Raw genomic sequence first — 20729 nt, 5'->3', positions numbered from 1 at the left:
TATGGATCCTAACGTTGATATAAAAATAGAAGGGGAGTAAGTAGGAATGTATTAATGGCAGAGTATAACATTGGATCGTCAAGATGTTTATGAGTTTTTTGTGCAGTTAATAAAATTGCATTGTTAATCTATCTGTTTCTTTTTTCGCCTCATTATTTTTGCATTAAATATAATTAAAATAAAATTTTCCATAGAGATAACGGAAAAATCGAAATAACGGCATCTTGAATCCCCGAAGGTGCCGTTATCCTGAAAGTCTACTGTATTTGAATAGCCTAATTCTAAACAAAACGCACAGCGATCACAACTTTAAGCTTATAATGAAATCAGCGCCACAAAAAAGTAAATTTAAAGGCAATATAGTGAATTTTAATGAGCAGATTTTTCTGTATAGAACACCCAAAACCTTACCGGACACAAGCACATTACTGTTATAGTTTCCTAGCATCGAAAAAATCAGTTTTTCTCCTCTTTTCGCTGCCACCGTTATTTTAATTCTGAATAATTATCCGACACAAATCCGAAGTCCGTTCTATTTTGGATCCCATCTGAGGTGATTCTACTTAAACTTTTCCAAAATTCCTTAGTTCTGTCCACCACTAAGTAATCAGGTTACACGGCAATCCCTTCCACCAATTCACTACGCTTTCTATCACAGAGACGCTCAATTTCTGGTAAAATTTCCTTTCTACAGATATTTCCAAAAACTTTCTGGAACCGTGAACTTCCGCCACTTTCTTCTACATAAATGAGAACAAATGTGGCAATCGCTGAATAACCGGAATTCACGGATCAACTCCAAATTCACTAAACTAGCATTTTCTTGTTTCAGCCCTCTAAATTTTATTTTCTGGAGCAACCTTCTTCCTTTTGTATTTTCTGAAAATTACAACCTGTAGATATTGAAGTTCAACGTCGATAACTTTATTCTGACTTCCTGACTATGAACCAGTCTTCGGTATTAAAATACGATAAACAAAACAATATTTTGTGTCAGAAAATATCAGAAAAAATATAAGGTATAATAAATTAAATATTTATTGTAGATTTGTCCACAACAGCAGACATGGCCGGAGCCCAAGTCCTATTAACTCATAGGCGCAATATGGCCTTAGTAGCCTTTGCGCCAAAAATACCAATACCAATACCTATTAACTCCGGGCATGCGTCATGGAGCTAACTGTACTGACTGTTCTAAATAATACGAAGAGTATATTCGTTAGGTTTGTTTCTGGTTTTAGATTCCTGAACTTTATGGTTAAAACAAAAATATATTTCGTTTAAATTCAAAAACTGGAATTAAAATTAAAAGATTTAAATTTCTTAGTTATGGCTAAGAACGGACTGCAATAGCAGGTTTGAACAACGTCTGTTTCCACAAGTAGACACGAAGCACCGTTATACAGCGGTTCATAAGCAATATGTTTAACAACGGCGGTCCAGGATTTTTTAAAGGTGGACAGATCTAAGCTGTGTCCCAGGGAATCCTTAAGCTTTAATCATCATGTAGCAGTAAAAAAAAATCCACATTATTTTGACCATGGGACAGAGGGCTATAGCCCCTTCAACTGCTACCTGGGACCGCCAAGAGGTTGAGTCTATAAAGCTCAAAAAGAAACCTATCCCCATCGAAGTAACCGTAGATAAGTGATCAATGCGTTGGTCCCTAATTCTACGCTCCGCGTAATCGGATTCAAGCGATGCCACAAAGAATAATAATATATGTAAGATCACTTTACTACAGTTGCAAATTCCTTTGACGTTATTGGTTGTTGTAGGGTTTTAGGCGCATCAGCAATCTTAGGCCATACTGCGAAGTATACAATGTGTGTGAACTCCATGTGTTCTGTGGTCGATTTGCTGTTTCTGGACGAAAATCCCGAGTTTCTGGTAGGAAAAACCATGCTGCCCTTGCCTGAGACCGACTAACTCAGCCACTTCCTTTGACCTTATGTTGCCCTCCCGGAGTATAAACGTAAAATTAATTTATTTATGTTTATTTATCTGTTTTTATCTTATGGGATGCATGCATTTCCCATAGTAGTCATAATGCAACTATTACTATGTACTCCTGAATAACTACTCCTTTCCTAAAAGGCAGATACACATAAACTGATCCATGGAAATTTGGTAAAAAAATGAGTCCGATTCATCCTGCTACCCTGCTAAAATTCTGCTATCTGTTTGAATCATGTTTTTGTTTATTTCTATCCTCAATATGGTCTGCGTGGTAGTACAGTGGTATCATCACCGTCCTCCCCACACCGTGTGGAAAAGGTCCGGGTTCGAATCCCGTCGATGAACTTTAATGGGCTTTTTTCACTCCGTGGCTGAGTTAGTCGGTCTCAGGCATAGATAGCAAGGTTTTTTACCCCAGAAACTTGGGTTTTTTCGTCCAGCAAAACAGGCAAATCGACCAGAGAACACACGCAATTTACAGACAAAAAATATAAATGGGTATATATAAGAAATTACGGGGGACCCTAATATATTGGGGACATATTATAATATATATATCCCCAATATGAATAAATTATTCGTTCCAGGATGAACATAAACTAAACAAAACGCACAGTGATCACAATTTCAAGCTTATAATGAAATCAGTGCCACAAAAAGTAAATTTAAAGACAATATAGTTTTGTTTTTAGTGAAATTACGACTGACTATTCCAGTAATAACTAGCGAGACAGGATTGACTAATCCAATTATATTATAGCATATTTTCTTAGCCATTCTGGGATGACGGTGTGCGCTTAATGCGTGTTTGGAGAAGGAGGGGGAGAGAATTCTGCAATCTCTGTATAATTGAACATCTTTATTTCACTGCTATATTTCGTTTGGTAATTTTTCATAATCATTAATCACATTAGTTACTTCGGATCGAATCTCCCTTCTAAAAAAATCGGTCACAGATAAGATCTGCATAGTGGGCTATCAATCAGTAATCCACGCTATTGGCTATTGTTTTATGTAAGGTGTCAAAATGCATCTAATGAAATAAGAATTTTATCATCGCTGGATGCGTGTGTTCATTCCCAATGCATATATGAATATTACAGGAAGAAATAGAACAGGAAACACTGTAGCATTCAACTAGAAGAGAGAAAAGTTATTAGGATTTGTATTTTAGTTTTGATAGACGGATCGCCGAAACGAAATGCTTCCATGCTTCTCTTTACTTACTTTCGTGACACTTTCATCTGTCTATCTGTCACTTCTGATAACAGTAAAGATGTGTACGCATACGTGTCCGTACGTTGGCTTAAGTACGTGATTGAGATCAACGGGATACTACGTCCAGCACGTAATATTTGGTGTCAGCAAAGGGCATCACACGCTGTCAAGTTCTCTGTTGGCAGCGATATGTCATGACACGGAAGTAACTTTTTCACGCAGCGCACAACGGATTAATTGTTAAAGAAGGGTCGCGGCTTTCTGCTTACATTATTCCCATTGGCCAAGAAAATTTCCATTCAGAGCAACCACACAAGTGAGAAACCGATTGGCAACCTTCACGCTGTCGTCTGCATCGATCTGTCTGTGAAGGCCAATCGGTGCTCAGCGGTAGGAACCTCGCTTGGTGCCTTTGCTGTGTCGAGAAAGACTTGGGCGGGATTTGGTGCTACGTGGTTGGAGTATATCAACAGTCGTTGGTTATGTCTTGGCAGTGCTTCTAAAGATCCCACAGTTAAAGTGGATATTACGGTAGCGAAAACTTAGCAAGTGTTCGAACACGTGACAACTCACTTAGCCCTGTCTAATGATCAGTGCAGAAGAATCAAAGTGAATGGAAAAAGACATGACCAAAGTTGGAATAACCGTTGCAACTAGCAACGAATACAGGGCACAAAAAGACGACAGGGGAAGCTGGAGATAGAATGAAAAGCATACAGATAAAAACTGTATGATCCTAAAATAATGAAGGTGATCAAAGGCAACAAAAATTAAAAGTTCAAACGGAAGTGCAATAGCCAACAAACCAAAATATTACGAACACATGGACATGAGGAGCGAATTTACTTCCTCCAATGTCCATTCGTCCATGACGGATCTATTGAAGTCCAAGAGCAAGATGCCAAGGGAATCTGTACTTCCTGCGCATTCCATCGATGCTATTCTTGGACTGAGACGTCGACGGAGTCAAATGGAATCAAGTGAAAATAACTGTTTTGCAGTAACCAAGAGTACACATCCACGGCTTTTGGAAAAATCAGAGCAGGTCGCGATGCATGAAAATAGCGGTCGTTGTGCTGCCAAACAGCCTTTTCCCGAATCTCTATTGAAAGGTTGGTTCCTTTAATTTAATTTCTTCTGTGTGTGTGTGTGTGTGTGTGTGTGTGTGTGTGTGTGTGTGTGTGTGTGTGTGTGTGTGTGTGTGTGTGTGTGTGTGTGATACCTCAAAAAGACTGAGTGACTAAAAATTTTTATGTCGACTTTTTAAAAATTATTACTTTTTTTATTACCATCGTAGGTAGCATAATTGGTATAATTACCGTCGTCCCCAAACCGGGTGGAAAAGACCTCAGTTCGAATCCCTTCAATGATGCGAAGAATTTTTATGGGTATTTTCACAACATGGCTGGGTTAGTCGATCTCAGGCGAGGATAGCGTGGTTTTCAACCGGAAACTCGAGTTTTTCTTTCAGCAAACAGCAAATCTACCACAGAACACACACAATTTACAGACATATACGGCGCAATATGGACTAATATGGTTTACCATATACGGCCCAATATGGTCGAAGTCGCTGATGCGCCTGAAAACCCAAGAACAACTGTTTTGTTTTGTAAGTCATATGGTATTATAATTACAGTAACTAGAAAAAAGCAACCTGTTAGGCAGACATATATAGAACGATAGCCAGCCGTAAGCACATTCTCAAATATGCCGTGTGTGTAGGGCGGTGTGGGGAAGGAAGAACTCGCTAAACGAAATTACAACTTCAACGAATGAAATCATACATCAAAATGATTAATTGACAGGCGGGTCATATCAAAGTGCCTAGTGAGCAGACATCACACATTTTCTGATGAGTGGAAAACACAACCTATCGAAAAACCGAACTTTTTAAACAGATTTAGCAGATAAATAAAAACTAAAAAAAAAAAAAAAAAAAAAAAACATAATAAATAAATAAAATAAAATAAAAATAACCTGTTTCATCAACGAATAAAATACTGTATACTCAAGCATTGCGCTATTTTCATATCTCAAGCTTACGGGAGACTAATGTCCACGATAAACTTCAATAATAAGTGGCTCCTGGATTTTATTATTATTTTTTTTAACATTCCTAAACTTCGTTGTGAAAAGGGCGCAACATAGTTACACAACAACTGTTTTCATTATTAGACTGATAGTTTAACACTTCATGGCTGTAGCCAAGTGCATATGAGGTCCAGGATGAAGGCCGTAGCCTAGTGGTTAGGCGCGCGGGTGCATAAGTACACGTGCTTTGAGTGACCGGGGTTCAAGCCCGTGACTACTGAATACGGTGTTGTTTCTTGTAATCTGTGTATCTTGTAAACTCCTCTGACCGTTTGGTCGTCCCGGAGTATAAACAGAAAATTTATTTATTTATATTTTTTGACAAACATGTTGTGATTCACAAAGAATTTGTAAGTAAAGGGGAGAGAGCCAGTGCCGCGTTTTGTGTACAGGTGCTTCAATGACTATTGAAGCACATTTTTCGGGTGACGCCTCAATTTCGAGATAAGGGCAACTGGTTCTTGTTGCTCGACAATGCCACCGCCCATTCCGTACTTGTGAAGACATTTCTGACGAAACATGACATTTTACAGATCAATAATCTACTCTACTGTCCCCGATCTACCTTCAGCGGACTCCTTTCTCGTTCTCAAGATGAAAACTGCCCTCAAAGGAAAGAAAACTCAGGATTTTGAGGACATAATCGCCGAACTAAACATAATCTCTTTGGACGCCTTCGCTGACTCTTTTCAGAAACTTTTATAACGGTGTAATAAATACATTCAATCACATGGTGATCATTTTGATTCAAAATATAACCAGTTTTCACCTCCTTCACTTTGTGTTCTTTTTTATTGCACCAGTCCGGGAATTTTATTGCCACCTCATATGCACTTGGCTACAGACATGAAGTGTTAAACTACCAGTCTAATTATTAATTTAAGTGTTAATAATTAGACTGGTAGGGTAACACTCATGGCTGTGGCCAAGTGCATATGAAGTGGCAATAAAATTCCCGGACTGGTGCAATAAAAAATAACACAAAGTGAAGGAGGTGAAAACTGGTTATATTTTGAATCAAAATGATCACCATCTGATTGAATGTATTTATTACGTTATAAAAGTTTCTGAAACGAGTCAGCGAAGGTGTTCAACGAGATTATGTTTAGTTCGGCGATTACGTTTCTCTTTATGTTCTCAACATCCTGATTTCTCTTCCCTTTGAGAGCAGTTTTCATCTTGGGAACGAGAAAGAAATCCGCTGGAGGTAGATTGGGACAGTACAGTAGATTATTGATCTGTAAAATGCCATGTTTCGTCAGAAATATCTTCACAAGTGCGGAATGAGCGGTGGCATTGTCGTGTAACAAGAACCAGTTGCCCTTCTCTCGAAATTGAGGCCTCACCAGGAAAATGCGTTCCAATAGTCTTTAAAGTACCTGTACACCAAACGCGGCACTGGCTCTGTCCCATTCAGTTATAAATAATTTTGAATCACAACATGTTTGTCAAAAAATATGATCTGCATCATCATCTTGATCCTGGACTTCTGTAAACGAAACTTTCTGGGCCTTGGTAAATGATTTTAAAGCCCGATGCACGCTCTGACGCTTTGTCTCTGGGTTGTACCGAAAAACCTAAAACTTATCTCCAGTGATAATACAGCCGAGGAAATTAGGACTCATCTTGACAAGCCTGGATGAAGTCTTCAGGTGATGGCACTCTTCGCTGCCTCTGCTCATCCGTGATGCTTTCGGCACAAATTGTGCTAGTGGGTAGCACAGTTGGTATAATTACCGTCTTCTCCTCACCGGGTGGAAAAGACCTGAGTTCGAATCCCGTCAATGATGCGATAACTTTTATGGACTCTTTCACAACCTGGCTGTTAGTCGGTCTCAGGCAAGGGTAGCATGGTTTTTCACCCAGAAACTGGAGTTTTTCGTCCAGCAAATCGACCACAGAACACACGCAATTTACAGAGATATTATATATGGTACAATATAGCCTAAGTTGCTGATGAGCCTAAAACCCCTACAGCACCACCAAAAACAACAGTGGCACAAATTTTGCACAGACCTTCATTTTCCTGAAATCCTCATACAGAATTTGACAAATCGTCTCCTTATTCATATCCAATTCATCGGTCATCATTCTGAGGGTCAAACGATGATCTCTTTCCACAATTTCCCAAACTTTTGCAACTCTATCTTCATTTCGAGAGGTTGACGGAGGCCCACTTCTCGGGTCATGGCAAACATGCTAACGTCCGTCTTTAATTCGCTTATGCCTTATAGCATTCAAACACATTGGTAAGAATTAACATTTCATCACCATAAACAGTTTTTAACAATTTCATACATTTCTGTTGTAGATTTTTCCAGTTCAAAGCAAAATTTTATGCAGTATTCGTTCTTTGCTCGGTTGCAAAATCATGAAATGGAACGTTAACGCTCTAACAAAACTGGTTGTTATTTGCAACCTGTCATTGTAATGGACAATTTCTGTACCACCATCTTCTGGCGGAAGTTTGAACTACAACATGCAACTTCCGTTTATTTTCAAACTCATCGAACATGACCGCAACAGCACCAGTCCGGGAACTTTATTGTCACACCTCATATTTCATCACTTTGTTATTTATCTATACGCGTAGAACAGAATTATAATTAAATTAGATTAATTAAAGTAGTCCGCTATTCTTTTGTTTTCATGGAGAAAAAGTATTGAACTATCTGGGAGAAAAAAAAAAAAAAGGTAAAATAAACATGTAGTAAAGTATGGATATAAAATATAATTAGTATAGTTGAGGTGCGAACCCGTAATCCTTGGCTGGCAAACTTTCGCCTTAACTCAGACCTGCGGCGCTCAAAGGGTGGTCCGCAGAGATGTCTAGTGGGGTCCGAGAGTAAGTGGATTCTCTGTTCCTTATATGTGCTACAAATGAGTTCTTTGTTATTTGGTTTTTTTTTAGGAGCATTAGCAACTAAGGCCATATTGCTCCGGGATATGCGGTGGTCATTCCATGACCTTTCCGCATCCTGCGTATTTGGTGGTGACGGGCTCGAACCCGGTCTTACAAATGAGTTACGACCTATTCTTTATTACTTCGCACTAAATTTAAATACACATGACAAGTTCAGCATAGTTTCACAAAATCCTTGTTATAAGCAGAAATTGGTCATTGCTCAGATAACTTATAAGGAAAGGTGTAACAAGTTTAAATTAACAGACATTTTGATATAGCAGAAAAGCTCTCGCCTTGAGAACGTTTTTAAATCATCAATGCTAAATTGAATTGTAGCTTTCTATTATTAAAGATAAATTTAAACTGTCCTACAAAATCATTCCGTAATAATTATTTTAGATCGCTCAAATCTAGGAATAATTCCGTATTACCAATTTTTCAATTGTATCATGAGGTTTTTCAATTAGTTGGATATCTTCTTCTCTGTTCATTTTAAACGATTTTAATAAAAAATCGAGACCAATTTTAAAGATTTAATTAATACTTTACTTTTTACTTTTAATTTTTATATATTTTTTTTTTTTTACATTTTAAGTCCAAATACTCCTTTTAACTGACTGTCTTTAAAATTTAAAAATTTGATGCTTTGATAATGAAACTGTTATATTTTAAACTGAGTGTTTTTTGGAATTTTTATATTGCTATACGGTAAAATATAATCTCAAGTGTACTTTTTGATTTACTTATAACTTATTTTTAACTATATTTATTATTTTATCTGTTGTGAAGTTGTCATAAAATGAATGTTATGTACCTAATTTAGAACTGAAATCCATACAATATATTTGATAATAAACAGATAATACATTCCAAAAAAACGACAGAGCTTACGGTTAAAGATATTTCTGGACTCCCAGATATAAGCGACTATGTATGAAGTGGACTCTGTGCAGACACACAGACGGATATTTTCTTAATTGCATTTTTTTTAAATCCACGTACTTTAAATGTGCAGGGCAAATTTTGAAAGTTGAAAGGGAGTTAGAAATACTTTTGTTTATTGGTCATAATGTTTTGTTGAGAATAATAAAACAAAATGATATTATTTTATTTTGGGAAACCCCTAGTAAAGCTAAGAACCAAAAGGGGTCCAGGGCTGAAAAAGTTTGCATTACCTTGCCCTAGACCATGAGGACTCACATTCTCTAGCAGTAAACTAGAGAATCTTGTAATAACTGAGAGTAAAGTGGAGGAGAAATTGTTGAAGATAAACACAAGAAAGGCACCCGGAGTGGATGGGATCTATCCAGTTATATTAAAGGAGGCAGCAGAGGAAGTAAGCAAACCCTTAGCCATAATTATGAGAGCTTCCTTGGACTCAGAGGAGGTACCCATGGACTGGAGATGTGCAAATGTGACCCCAATTCACAAAGGAGGATCAAAGGCTGACACAAGTAATTATAGACCTGTGAGTTTAACTTCTGTTCCAGGAAAATTAATGGAGGCACTAGTTAAAGAAGCACTGCAGGATCATTTAGACAAGACTTCAGTTATAGCTCGGACACAGCATGGTTTTGCTAAGGGGAAGTCTTGCCTGACCAATTTGATTGGATACTATGATGCAGTCACAAAGGAACTGAATGCAGGGAATAACTTTGATATTATATACTTGGATCTTAGAAAGGCTTTTGATACTGTTGCACATGGAAGACTGCTGCACAAATTGGAGCAGTGTGGCATTGGAGGCAAATTGCTGCTGTGGATAAAGGGGTGGCTGAGGGGGAGAAGACAGAGAGTGGTAATCAATGGACACTGCTCGTCGTGGACTAATGTTATTAGTGGAGTCCCTCAGGGCTCAGTGTTGGGTCCATTATTATTTTCTGTATTTATAAATGATATTGATGATGGTATATCAAGCTTAATGTCGAAGTTTGCAGACGATACAAAGGTAGGCAGGGTTGTCAAGGACACTACTGACACTATGCTACTGCAACAGGATCTGGAAAGGTTGAGCAGATGGGCTGAGAGGTGGCAAATGAAGTTTAACATTGACAAATGTAAAGTACTACACATGGGAAACAGCAACCCCAGAGCAACGTATCAACTCTGTGGTACTACACTGACAGTGGTAGAGAATGAAAGGGACCTGGGGGTGGTTGTGCAGGCAGATATGAAGTTCTCTGAGCAGTGCAGACGGGCTGCAAGAGTACCTCATGGTGTATTGTCAATGATATATAGGAATTTTTCTAGCAGGGATAAGGAGGTGATTATTCCCTTGTATAAGGCAATGGTCAGGCCACACCTAGAGTACTGTATACAGGTCTGGAGGCCTCATTTCAAGAAGAATGTAGAGCTGCAGGAACGAGTACAGAGAAGGGCAACAAGATTAGTGAATGGAACAAAGGGGTGCTCTTACGAAGAAAGGCTTAAGTTTTGCAAATTACAGTGTCTGGAGACTAGGCACCAACGAGGTGATCTGATAGAGGTGTATAAAGCCTTGAATAGTTTGAGCATGCTCAATGCTGATGGGATTCTTTCTCTCGCTCAGAATAATCACCTGAGAGGGCATAAATTCAAACTGAGGAAAGACAGATGTAGGATAGACGTGCGGAAATTTGCCTTTAGCCAGCGGGTGGTTGATTGGTGGAACAGACTTCCATCCCGTGTCGTGGAAGTTGATAGCCTAAATAAGTTTAAGGCTGAGCTGGACAGGTATTTTGAACGAACAGAGGGGTGAAGTGGAAGTGGGGTTTTTTTTTTTTTTTTTGGGCTGATGCTGCATAAGCTTGCTTTCTTGCATCAAATGCCTCTGCTAATGCTAATGCTCGGTAGGAGATCTACAAGTAGTGATAAGGAGTAAGGCAACCATTTCTCTCTCGAGTTTCTTGCCAATTCTGAATTTGTGGTCGTAGTGCTTAGTCATTTTGCTTCATTTAAAGAATACGTTATCCTCACAAAGTTTAAAATAAATCTAAGATGTACTGTACTCTCGTGTACTCCCCATGTGCGTTTAACGGCAATCAACCCTTAGGTATGTTGCGCTATATTCCTAACTCTAAAAGTGACTCGAGTGACAAAAGTTTGTAAATCATTAACTTAAACCAACACGTCAACAGATTTAGTTCATAATAAGAATACCTTCTTTGTTCGTTTGTTCTTAATGTGTATAATTTTTAAAGCTAGGAATCTTTGATTCTTAGTTTAGGTATCTATAATCGATTTTTTGGACAGTCTAGGAATTTGATTTCTAACTTTTCGAAGAGATAGTGCGTCCAACAGATCAGTGTGCAGTAAATCAATTTTTAACTGCTGAATGGCAAGAACCACAATACATCCACTGCACAATGTTGACCGTATAGTGAAGATTGCTACTGAAAACTGCTGTCGGAGATAGTCAACAAAGTTTCGAGGAGGAGCAAGAGGAGAAAGGACATGTGATTTGTTACGTTCAAAACACCCTCGCTAAGCGAGGACCACTGCTAATCAATGAATTTTGAACTTTTAGATGCTGAATTATCTTTTGGAAACTGCGCTAAGCAATAAGAGACGCATAACGATTAGAGAAGTTTCACATCTGCTTAACATCAGCACAGGAAGTTTGCACTCCATTATTCATGATTCTATTTATTTATCATAATGTCAAACCTCAGTGAATACCCAAAATTAAAAGAAGAGCAAAAAATCATGCGAATGAAATTATCGTTCAGAGCACTTGTTACGCTATCACAATGAGGGCTATGATTTTTTGAATAAGATTGTAGCAGGTGATTCCCAAAACATCATGCTTTTCGGTACGTACTGCAGGCGTCCTCAGTATATATCCTATCCAAGAAATTAGCAGAGGCATATGATGCAAGAAAGCAAGCTTATTCAGCATCAGCCAAAAAAAAAAACCCACTCCCATTTCACCCCTCCGTTCGTTCGAAATACCTGTCCAGTTGAGCTTTAAATTTGTTTAGGCTATCAACTTCAACAACAAGTGATGGAAGTCGGTTCCACCAACCAACCACCCGCTGGCCAAAGGCAAATTTCCGCACATCTATCCGACATCCGTCCTTCCTCAATTTCAATTTATGCCCTCTCAGGTGATTATTCTGAGAAAGATGAAGAATCCCATTGGCATTGAGCATGCTCAAACCATTCAAAGCCTTATACACCTCTATCAGATCACCTAGCCGGTGCCTAGTCTCCAAACTCTGTAATTTGCAAAACTTAAGCCTTTCTTCGTAAGAGCAACCCTTTGTTCCATTTACTAATCTTGTTGCCCTTCTCTGTACCCGTTCCAGCAGCTCTACATCCTTCTTGAAATGAGGCCTCCAGACCTGTATACAGTACTCAAGATGTGGCCTTACCATTGCCTTATACAAGGGAATAATCACCTCCTTATCCCTGCTAGAAAAATTCCTGTATATCATTGACAAGACACCATGAGCTACTCTTGCAGCTCGTCTGCACTGCTCAGAGAACTTCATATCTGCCTGCACAATTACCCCCAGGTCCTTTTCATTCTCCACCACTGTCAGTGTAGTACCGCAGAGTTGATACGTTGCTCTGGGGTTACTGTTTCCCATATGCAGCACTTTACATTTGTCGATGTTAAACCTCATTTGCCACCTCTCAGCCCATCTGTTCAACCTTTCCAGATCCTGTTGCAGCAGCATAGCGTCAGTATTGTCCTTAACGACCCTGCTAAAATTATGGCAAAATTTGGAAATATTATATCCAAGAACGAAAAAATGCCAATCAGAGATTACTGCAGGAAAAGCTATGATTACCGTGTTCTTCGCCCAACGTTGTCTTTTGCTGTTAGACTTTAACGAACCTGATGGCAACATTTAACTCAGAACAGATTTTCAAATTTTGACCTACTGTTGTCTTATTCCTAAGAATCAAATACAAGGACTAAGACAACTGACAGACGGGATGCCGACCGGGCTAGCCAGGTGGATCAAGTGCCTGCCTGGCAACCCAAAGGTAAGTGTAAGTGTAAGTGTGTTTAGGGTCAAACGGCACAAGGGGTTCCCCCCATCTCCGCGTAGTTTACATTGTGGGTGAACCAGCTGACTGGAAAAGCCAGAGATTTAAAAGTGTATGGACTTTGTATATGTGTGATGCCTTGTACCGTTGTTCATCTGGTCATTTAGCCGCTGGGCCCCTATTGAGGCCCAACGTTGCCCCACTTACGCCCCGTGGAGGCAGACCAGGAACCCAGTAGTCTGTTTCACTCTGGCAGGTCCTGCCACTTAATTTCCTGAGATTTCGGCGGCTAGGACCTTAAAAAAAAAATAAATAAATAAAAAAATAAAAAAAGAAAGACAGAAACGCGTCGACGTAGGGGTAGAATCGCTTAGTTTTGCTAGGCCAAGTTATGGGCGTAAGGTAATTTAGATATGTTAAGTTTTTGGGTAGGGCTTTCGCTAGCGTATAGATAGAGAGGGGGGGAGGCAGAAGGCTGGGGGGAGAAAGACAGAAATATGGGGCCAACAGTAGAAGATATAGGGTGGAGAGGAGAGGAGGACGAAAATGTCCCCCCTCCCCCCAAGGAAGTAGGTTTAAAGGTGAAGGGGCTAGAGTGCCCTCTTCAGATCGCCATATGGCTATTGGCAGCTATTGTTTCAAGTTTCTTTACTCATGGAGCAAGCTCCGTCCTTGTGCTTGTGTCCCTCATCTTTAGTTGCAGCCTTTACATTGTGCTGGCTGGTGTCTCAATAGTAGTACTTGATGTCAGTCATTGTAGATGGTGATTAATGTCCTTCTCCTGATGAAGAGGTCTTGTGCGAACTTGGATAATGCTCTATATTCATCCTCAGTATCTATGAAATGGGATTCCAATCCTTTTGGTAGGTATCTTATTTTTGTTATAAGTACCCCTCTGAGGTCTTCATATTGTGGGCACTCGTACACTATGTGATTCCAGCTTTCTGTCTCCCCGCACGTACAGTTTGGGTCCTCAGTGAGTCCAAATCCGTGCAGCTTCTCATTATAGGGTCCGTGTCCTGTTATTAGAGATGTCAAATGGTACCCTGGGAAGTACCAGGTCGGTTGTTTTGGGTAGATTTTCTGGAGGTCAGGTAGATATCTTCTGGTTATCTCACCCTTGGTGGTCTCCGTCCATCTTCTCTGCCATAATTTTAGCAGGTGGTTCTGTAATCTAGTTTTTTCCATTTTTAGGTTGTTCGCTGGGTCAGTTGTGTAGTCCAGATGTGTGGCCGCCACTCCCCTGGATAGCAAGTATAGCAGACCTGTGCGAACGACCTCCAGGTCCAAAGGAAGCGCTCCAGCGAGTACCTGTAGTGCTGGAGTACTCACTGTACTACACGCACGCGTCGTAGTTAAGAGTATGGTCCTTTGGATCATGTCCAGAATTCTTCTATTCACTGCCAGTGCAGTTTTTGGGAACCAGATTGCTGAGGCGTAAGTAATTGCTGGGAGAAACGTTGTCCTGTAATATAGCATCAGGGCTCTTTTTTTGAGTCCCCAATCTTTCCTAGTAACTCTGGCTACCAGTGCAGAATAGTTCCTGATTTTTTTTCTTATGTACTTTAGGTGCAGCTGGAACGAGAGGTTGTTGTCCAGTACCACGCCTAGGTACTTAAGTTGGTTTACAAACTTAACCCAAAGGTCGCGGGTTCGAATCCCGCCTCGGGCTTGGATCACAGCAAAATACAAAAACTTTGGGAGGTGCATTATAGCCACAGAAGCTGATGCGCCAACAACTAACAAAAAAAAAAAAAAAAAAAAACCGACGGGATCATAATGCTTGATGATAAAGCGCGCTCGCACGTTGCTTGCAGGCTCCTCCGTAGCCAGGTGGGAAGGAGCAGCAGTGCGTAACACACGCTTCTTGATTAAACCGGGGTTCGAGACCCTCACCACCGGATGCGGAAAGGTCAGGGAATGACCACCGCATATTTACGGAGCAATATGGCCTTAGTTGTTAATGCTCCAAATAACAATAACACTTTGCTTGCCAAAACGATTCAGACCTTATTTCAATGCTCGAATACCATGCATACAGTACAGATTTGTCACCACTTGACTTTCATGTTTTTGTCAGGTAAAAAAAAAAAACACACACAGCGACAGCTTTAAAAGGATATCGTTTTAATACAAGTGCTGAAATCGAAATAGCTGTCGATCAAATGGTTCCGTCAACAGCCGAAATAATTTAGGTCATCCGGAAAGTTATTTCAACTGCCCATCTGTATTGTGTATGTAAATTGAGTGTGTTCTGTGGTCGATTTTCCTGTTTTTCTGGACGAAAAACCCCAGTTATCGTGATGGGGAGGGAGAGCCTTCGCATGAGACCCACTAATTCAGCCACGGAATGAAAAAAACCATAGAAGTTCCGCGCGTCATTGACAGGATTTAAACCCGGGCCTTTTCCACCCATCCGGTGTGGGGAGGATGGTGACGATACCACTGTGCTAGCGCGCAATTTTTTTTTTTTTTTTTTTTTCTTTTTTGAAGAAGGCATACATAGCCATAGTATGCATGGTTTTTTTCTTCCCCAAAACTCGGGTTTTCCATCCAGCAAACTGGCAAATCGACCACAAGACATTCTCAATTTACAGACATAATATGTACCGTGCAATATGTTCTAAGTCGCTGATGCGCCCAAAACCCCACATCAGCCAATCAAGGAACAAATATATTAATGAAGCAACGAGACGCCTGCCTAAATGCTCAAAAGTTTTTAAAATCCTTAAACGTGTTTTTATCGAACAATTGTCTTAGTAATAAAAATCACAACATTCAAAAAAAAAAAAAAAAAAAAAAAAAAAAAAAAAATACACATACTGAGAGAGAAATCAGTATGATGCTTATTTACACTGGTGTGCAAAACTTAAGGACCAACACTATTTCTAAAGGTTATAACCACAAACTCTTTACTTAAGGTACTCTTTACTGATGAGAGTAGATTCAGTCTCAGCAGCGATTATGAACGTCAGCTAATCTGGAGAGAGGTTGGCACATATCACCCCGCAAATATCACTGAAAGGGATCGATATGGCGGTCGAGGTGTTCTCGTCTGGGAAGGCGTTATCTTGGATGGACGTACACAACTCCAGATAATAAAATAATAAACTTTCTGTTTATACTCCGGGACGACCAAACAGTCAGAGGAGTTAACAAGATACACCGAATACAAGAAACAGCACCGTATTCAACAGTCACGGGCTTGAACCCCGATCACTCAAGGCACGTGTAGTTATGCACCCGCGCGCCTGACCACTAGATACTGGAAGGCGGTACTGTAACCGGTGCACGCTACTGTAGTGAGGTAATCCTTCCCCGTGTGCGTCTGTTCCGAGGTGCCATTGGCTCCGAGTTCGTGTTTATGGATGATAACGCCACACCCCATCGCACTGCAGCTATTGATATGCTTTTGGAGAGTGAGGGCATTATTCGTATGGATTGGCCTGCCCGTTTCTCCCCCCCCCCTCCGATCTAAATCCCATCGAACACATATAGAACGCTCTGGGGAGACGCCTAGCGGCACGTCCACACCCATCAGAAAATGTTCACCAGCTGAAGATGGCGCTGACAGAGGAATGGACGATGTTACCTCAAGAACTTATCAACAACATTGTTCTAAGTATGGACAGATAGTGCAAACCCTGCATCGACATTAGGGGTAACCATATCTCCTACTGAGGACCACCTCTTCCCTTTGTTCCATCTTTGGCAGTGATGCTTCTGTATCATGGTAGCCAGTGCTATGTTGCCATTTTTGAATATAGTCTCTCTGTACCGTTTTGTTTCCGTTGTTGTACCGTTTTGTTTCCTTCATCATTTCTGTACCTCACGAAATTCCTTTGGTATGCTTTTCCCATATCCAGGCCACTCCTATGGGAAGTACAGGTGAAAACCTAACCGGTCCTTAAATTTTGCACACCAATGTATTACCCTGTAGAAAATGGAACAAGGAACGGACTGATAATTAATCTACGAGAAGAACGTGTAAAACAAATAGGAATGATACATCATACTTAATATTAATACGTGGTATTACGAAATGGATTTATGCAAGAAACAACAGGGAACCTACAGTGGAATTTAAGATATTGTAAACAAGGGAACCATGGTATAATACAGTTATCTGTAAAGTCTGCAACCAATGGGATCAGGATCATCCTCGGTCAGATGATGCAAGATTTGAAGTTTGAAGTTCCTGGTGTGCCCAAGAACACGGTGCATGGCATTCTGAAAGAAGAAAAGTTTCATCCGTACAAACTTAAAATCCTGCATCGTCTGACCGAGGATGATCCGGATCCCATTGGTTACAGACTTTTCGGACACTAGAAAGAAGAATCCCTAAAAGAGAAGCGATACCTAAAAGGAACTGAAATAGCCTTCAACTACAACTAATAAATGAACTTTTTTATAAGTATATGTCTGCCTCTACAAAATCCGTTTGAATAAGCTGTTCAAATAGATTTTTGTAGAAAGTTTAAAGAGAGAAATATCAGGATGAATAGAATCAAATGCATGAGATATATCCAGGATTAATGATAAAATCTGTTTGTTTACTTCTCATATCGAGACCGTAGAAGATCTCCAGACGGGACAGTAAGATTCTAGAGCCGTTGTACCTCAAATAATCATATACATGCAAAGGAAGCAAACACACAAAAATATACAAAGAGTGGTAAAAAATGTATGCGTTATCATTTAACAGTATATTAGTCTTTATAATGACAACACAACACAGTTAAAAGTAGAAAACAAAGATAAAAGCTTGCGCCCAGTGTCATAATTAAATTTTAGGAATTACAAAGAGTCCCCAGTATTGCATGGCAAACCAGTACATCGGCAATCCAACTAACATTTGATTAGTGAGAAATGTTTAGCACGTAAAAATCCTTATCTAGATTGGTATGTATAAAATGGATAATAACATCGGCCAGAGAGTGGGTGGATATTTTAGGACCAAACCAGTACTGATGACTATCGATAGACGGTTAAAAGAAGGCACAGAGTTACTTGAAAACTAACGTTTCAAAGATTTTCGTGACAGCACTGAAGTCCAGGCAGGCAAGTAGCCTGCACGCGTTCCTTGATTGGACCGGGGTTCAAGACCGTGACTACTAAATAAGATAAATATTTGTATTGACGATTTATTGTAAACTCTACTGACTTGGTTGTCGTGCCGGAGTATAAACAGAAAATTTATTTATTTAACTCTCTAAAAGAGAAGCGATACCTAAAAGGAACTGAAATAGCCTTCACCTACAACTAATAAATGAACTTTTTTATATATATATGTCCGCCTCTACAAAATCCGTTTGAATAAGCTGTTCAAATAGATTTTTGCAGAAAGTTTAAAGAGAGAAATAACAGGATGAATAGAATCAAATGCATGAGATATATCCAGGATTAATGATAAAATCTGTTTATTTACTTCTCATATCAAGATCGTGGAAGATTTTTATAAATAGAGCCACATTTTATAAATAGAGCATCCACCTGATAGATATTTGCAGTTATTTTTCAGAAATGGAGGTATTTATTATTTTGCTTTTTGTTCTTGACCGAACCATCAAGTTGGAGTAAAGAGAAGTGACTTCGAGAAAATATGTCCTGGCCTACTTCGGTAGTTCCCCTATTAAGTCTTGTGATGTCATCGAAATAATCCGGCGGAATCAGATTGACACATATGACATAAAACTGCGAACAAGCGGAGTTATGAGTGGATTGACGATGTTCACCGGGAGTTTGGGTTATCGTTCACTAATAGCATCTGTCAAAATATCTTTTCCTCCTGGTCTTTGAGATAAGTCCGTGGCAGACGACCACCCCCAACTGCACAACGCTAACACATAAAGCAGTTAATGTTGTTTGCTTTACACAAGTGCTGAAGCGTGTAAAGCAAATGATATTAACTGTATCACAACATGAATTTAAAAAAAAAAACAAAAACACACTGCATTATTATTCTTATCCATTAATTACTGCGAGTTATAACTGTGTTAATTTGATCTAGTTATTAACATATACATATTGTTATACTATACTTTAAAACGGTTTCTCAACCGATAGTACGAGTGCTCCAAGGGAAAGAAAGCATGAAGATAATTCAGCATAATTTTAAAAATAAAACTTATAGCTCAAATACTATACTGTATTTCAATTTTCAAATTACCTGAAATGAAGAATAAACGGTTCGAAATGGTTAGGAGCGTATGGCTCGAAAAAGGTTCAGGAAAAATTGCCTTAAAATAAACGATACTGGAAATTTAATTTTTTTTGCCTAAGAAAAGCAGAAATACAGTAGTTCATATTATCACACTTCTACGCTACAAATTTAAAAAACAAAATAAGTAGGAAATAAAAAAAGGTTTGTCGGTAATGAGATTGTTATTTTCAATACTGCAATACTAAGACAACCCATGAAGGTGGTAACTATGAACAAAAAAAAAAAAAAAAGAAAGAAAGAAAAGTGTTGCATATTAATGAAAGATCTAATATCGCAATATGTCGATAGGTTGGGCTATTGACTTCGCACACGGAATAGAATAGGATAACTATGGAAGCATAAGTAACATGATTATCAGACTATTTTTAATCCCAGCCATTCTCTTTAGGAAAAAGGTACTTGCATCAAATTTCATTTCTTTGCAAACAGAGGGGATTTGGCGGGGAGTAATAGAAAAACATGACTTTATATATGCATGATCTGACTATCGTATGAATTTATCCTGGCGGTAACGCTGCACTGCTACACCCAGTAGGAATGGCCGAATTCAATTTTCGTCACCGACCGAAGTTCAGAAATACTTTCGTCGGATACGGAAGAACCACTATAGTGATTTTCACTTCGTGACCGAGTTGGCCACACACACAATTCCCTTTCATGGATCGCACAATAATTCCAGATTTATCTAACTGTATCCACATTTTTATATATTGTGTCAATTTTAAATTTTAGAAATATTCGTTCCTGTAAATGGGTAAGAAACTACTTTGTACTGTCCAATAATTACAAGGGATTATTATACATTATAAGGGACTGTTAGGTGTTTAAGGCTTTATATGGGACGAGTAAGCTAAATGCTGATGTTATCCTTTTTTCTGTCTCGGACGGCACGCATAATGGGACATATAAATTTAAATTGTAAAAGAATGGTTGCAAAACATATTAACTAAATACTAAAATCAAGCTGTTAAGCTCTCTATTCCTCCCTATTCCCTATTCTTCCTTATTGGAATGAGTTAATATTAAGTCAGGATCACATGCCATTCTGATCACTTTAACAATAATATTCAATGGTGCCATAATACTCTCGGATTCAGCTGCCTGGAAAGCCAAAGTAAAATTATATCTTTTGTTATGGTATCAGATGAGGAAGTTATGAATGAATTCAAGCACAGAAAACAAGTCCATCATTCCAGCTGCGGCTGAAGTTGGTGATGTCAACGCCACCCCCCTTCCCATATCCTACTGTTTTATCCTGACACTGCTTGAGAAAATACATTTCACTCAGAGTCACAACCTTTCACTAGGGCAGACACAGGCATCTTTTCTCAACCATATCCACATACCTATTTC

The 20729-nt window shown here is 39.2% G+C and overlaps 1 protein-coding gene across 1 annotated transcript in view; it reads left to right on the top strand.

Annotated features, from left to right (window-relative positions):
* Positions 1-4045: 4045 nt before the first annotated feature.
* LOC150083349 (retinal homeobox protein Rx1-like) overlaps positions 4046-20729 on the top strand; it is a 47502-nt gene continuing 30818 nt past the window's right edge. The window contains exon 1 of the mRNA XM_090378483.1: positions 4046-4289. Coding sequence (XP_090234609.1) covers positions 4046-4289 — 244 coding nt within the window. The remainder of the gene's footprint in view (positions 4290-20729) is intronic.

Source organism: Mastigoproctus giganteus, chromosome 7, assembly GCF_048544385.1.
Source record: "Mastigoproctus giganteus isolate SK-2022 chromosome 7, ASM4854438v1, whole genome shotgun sequence".
Taxonomy (NCBI): Eukaryota; Metazoa; Arthropoda; class Arachnida; order Uropygi; family Thelyphonidae; genus Mastigoproctus; species Mastigoproctus giganteus.
The sequence above is the reverse complement of the archived record's forward strand: the minus strand, read 5'-3'. Positions and strand labels throughout refer to the sequence as shown.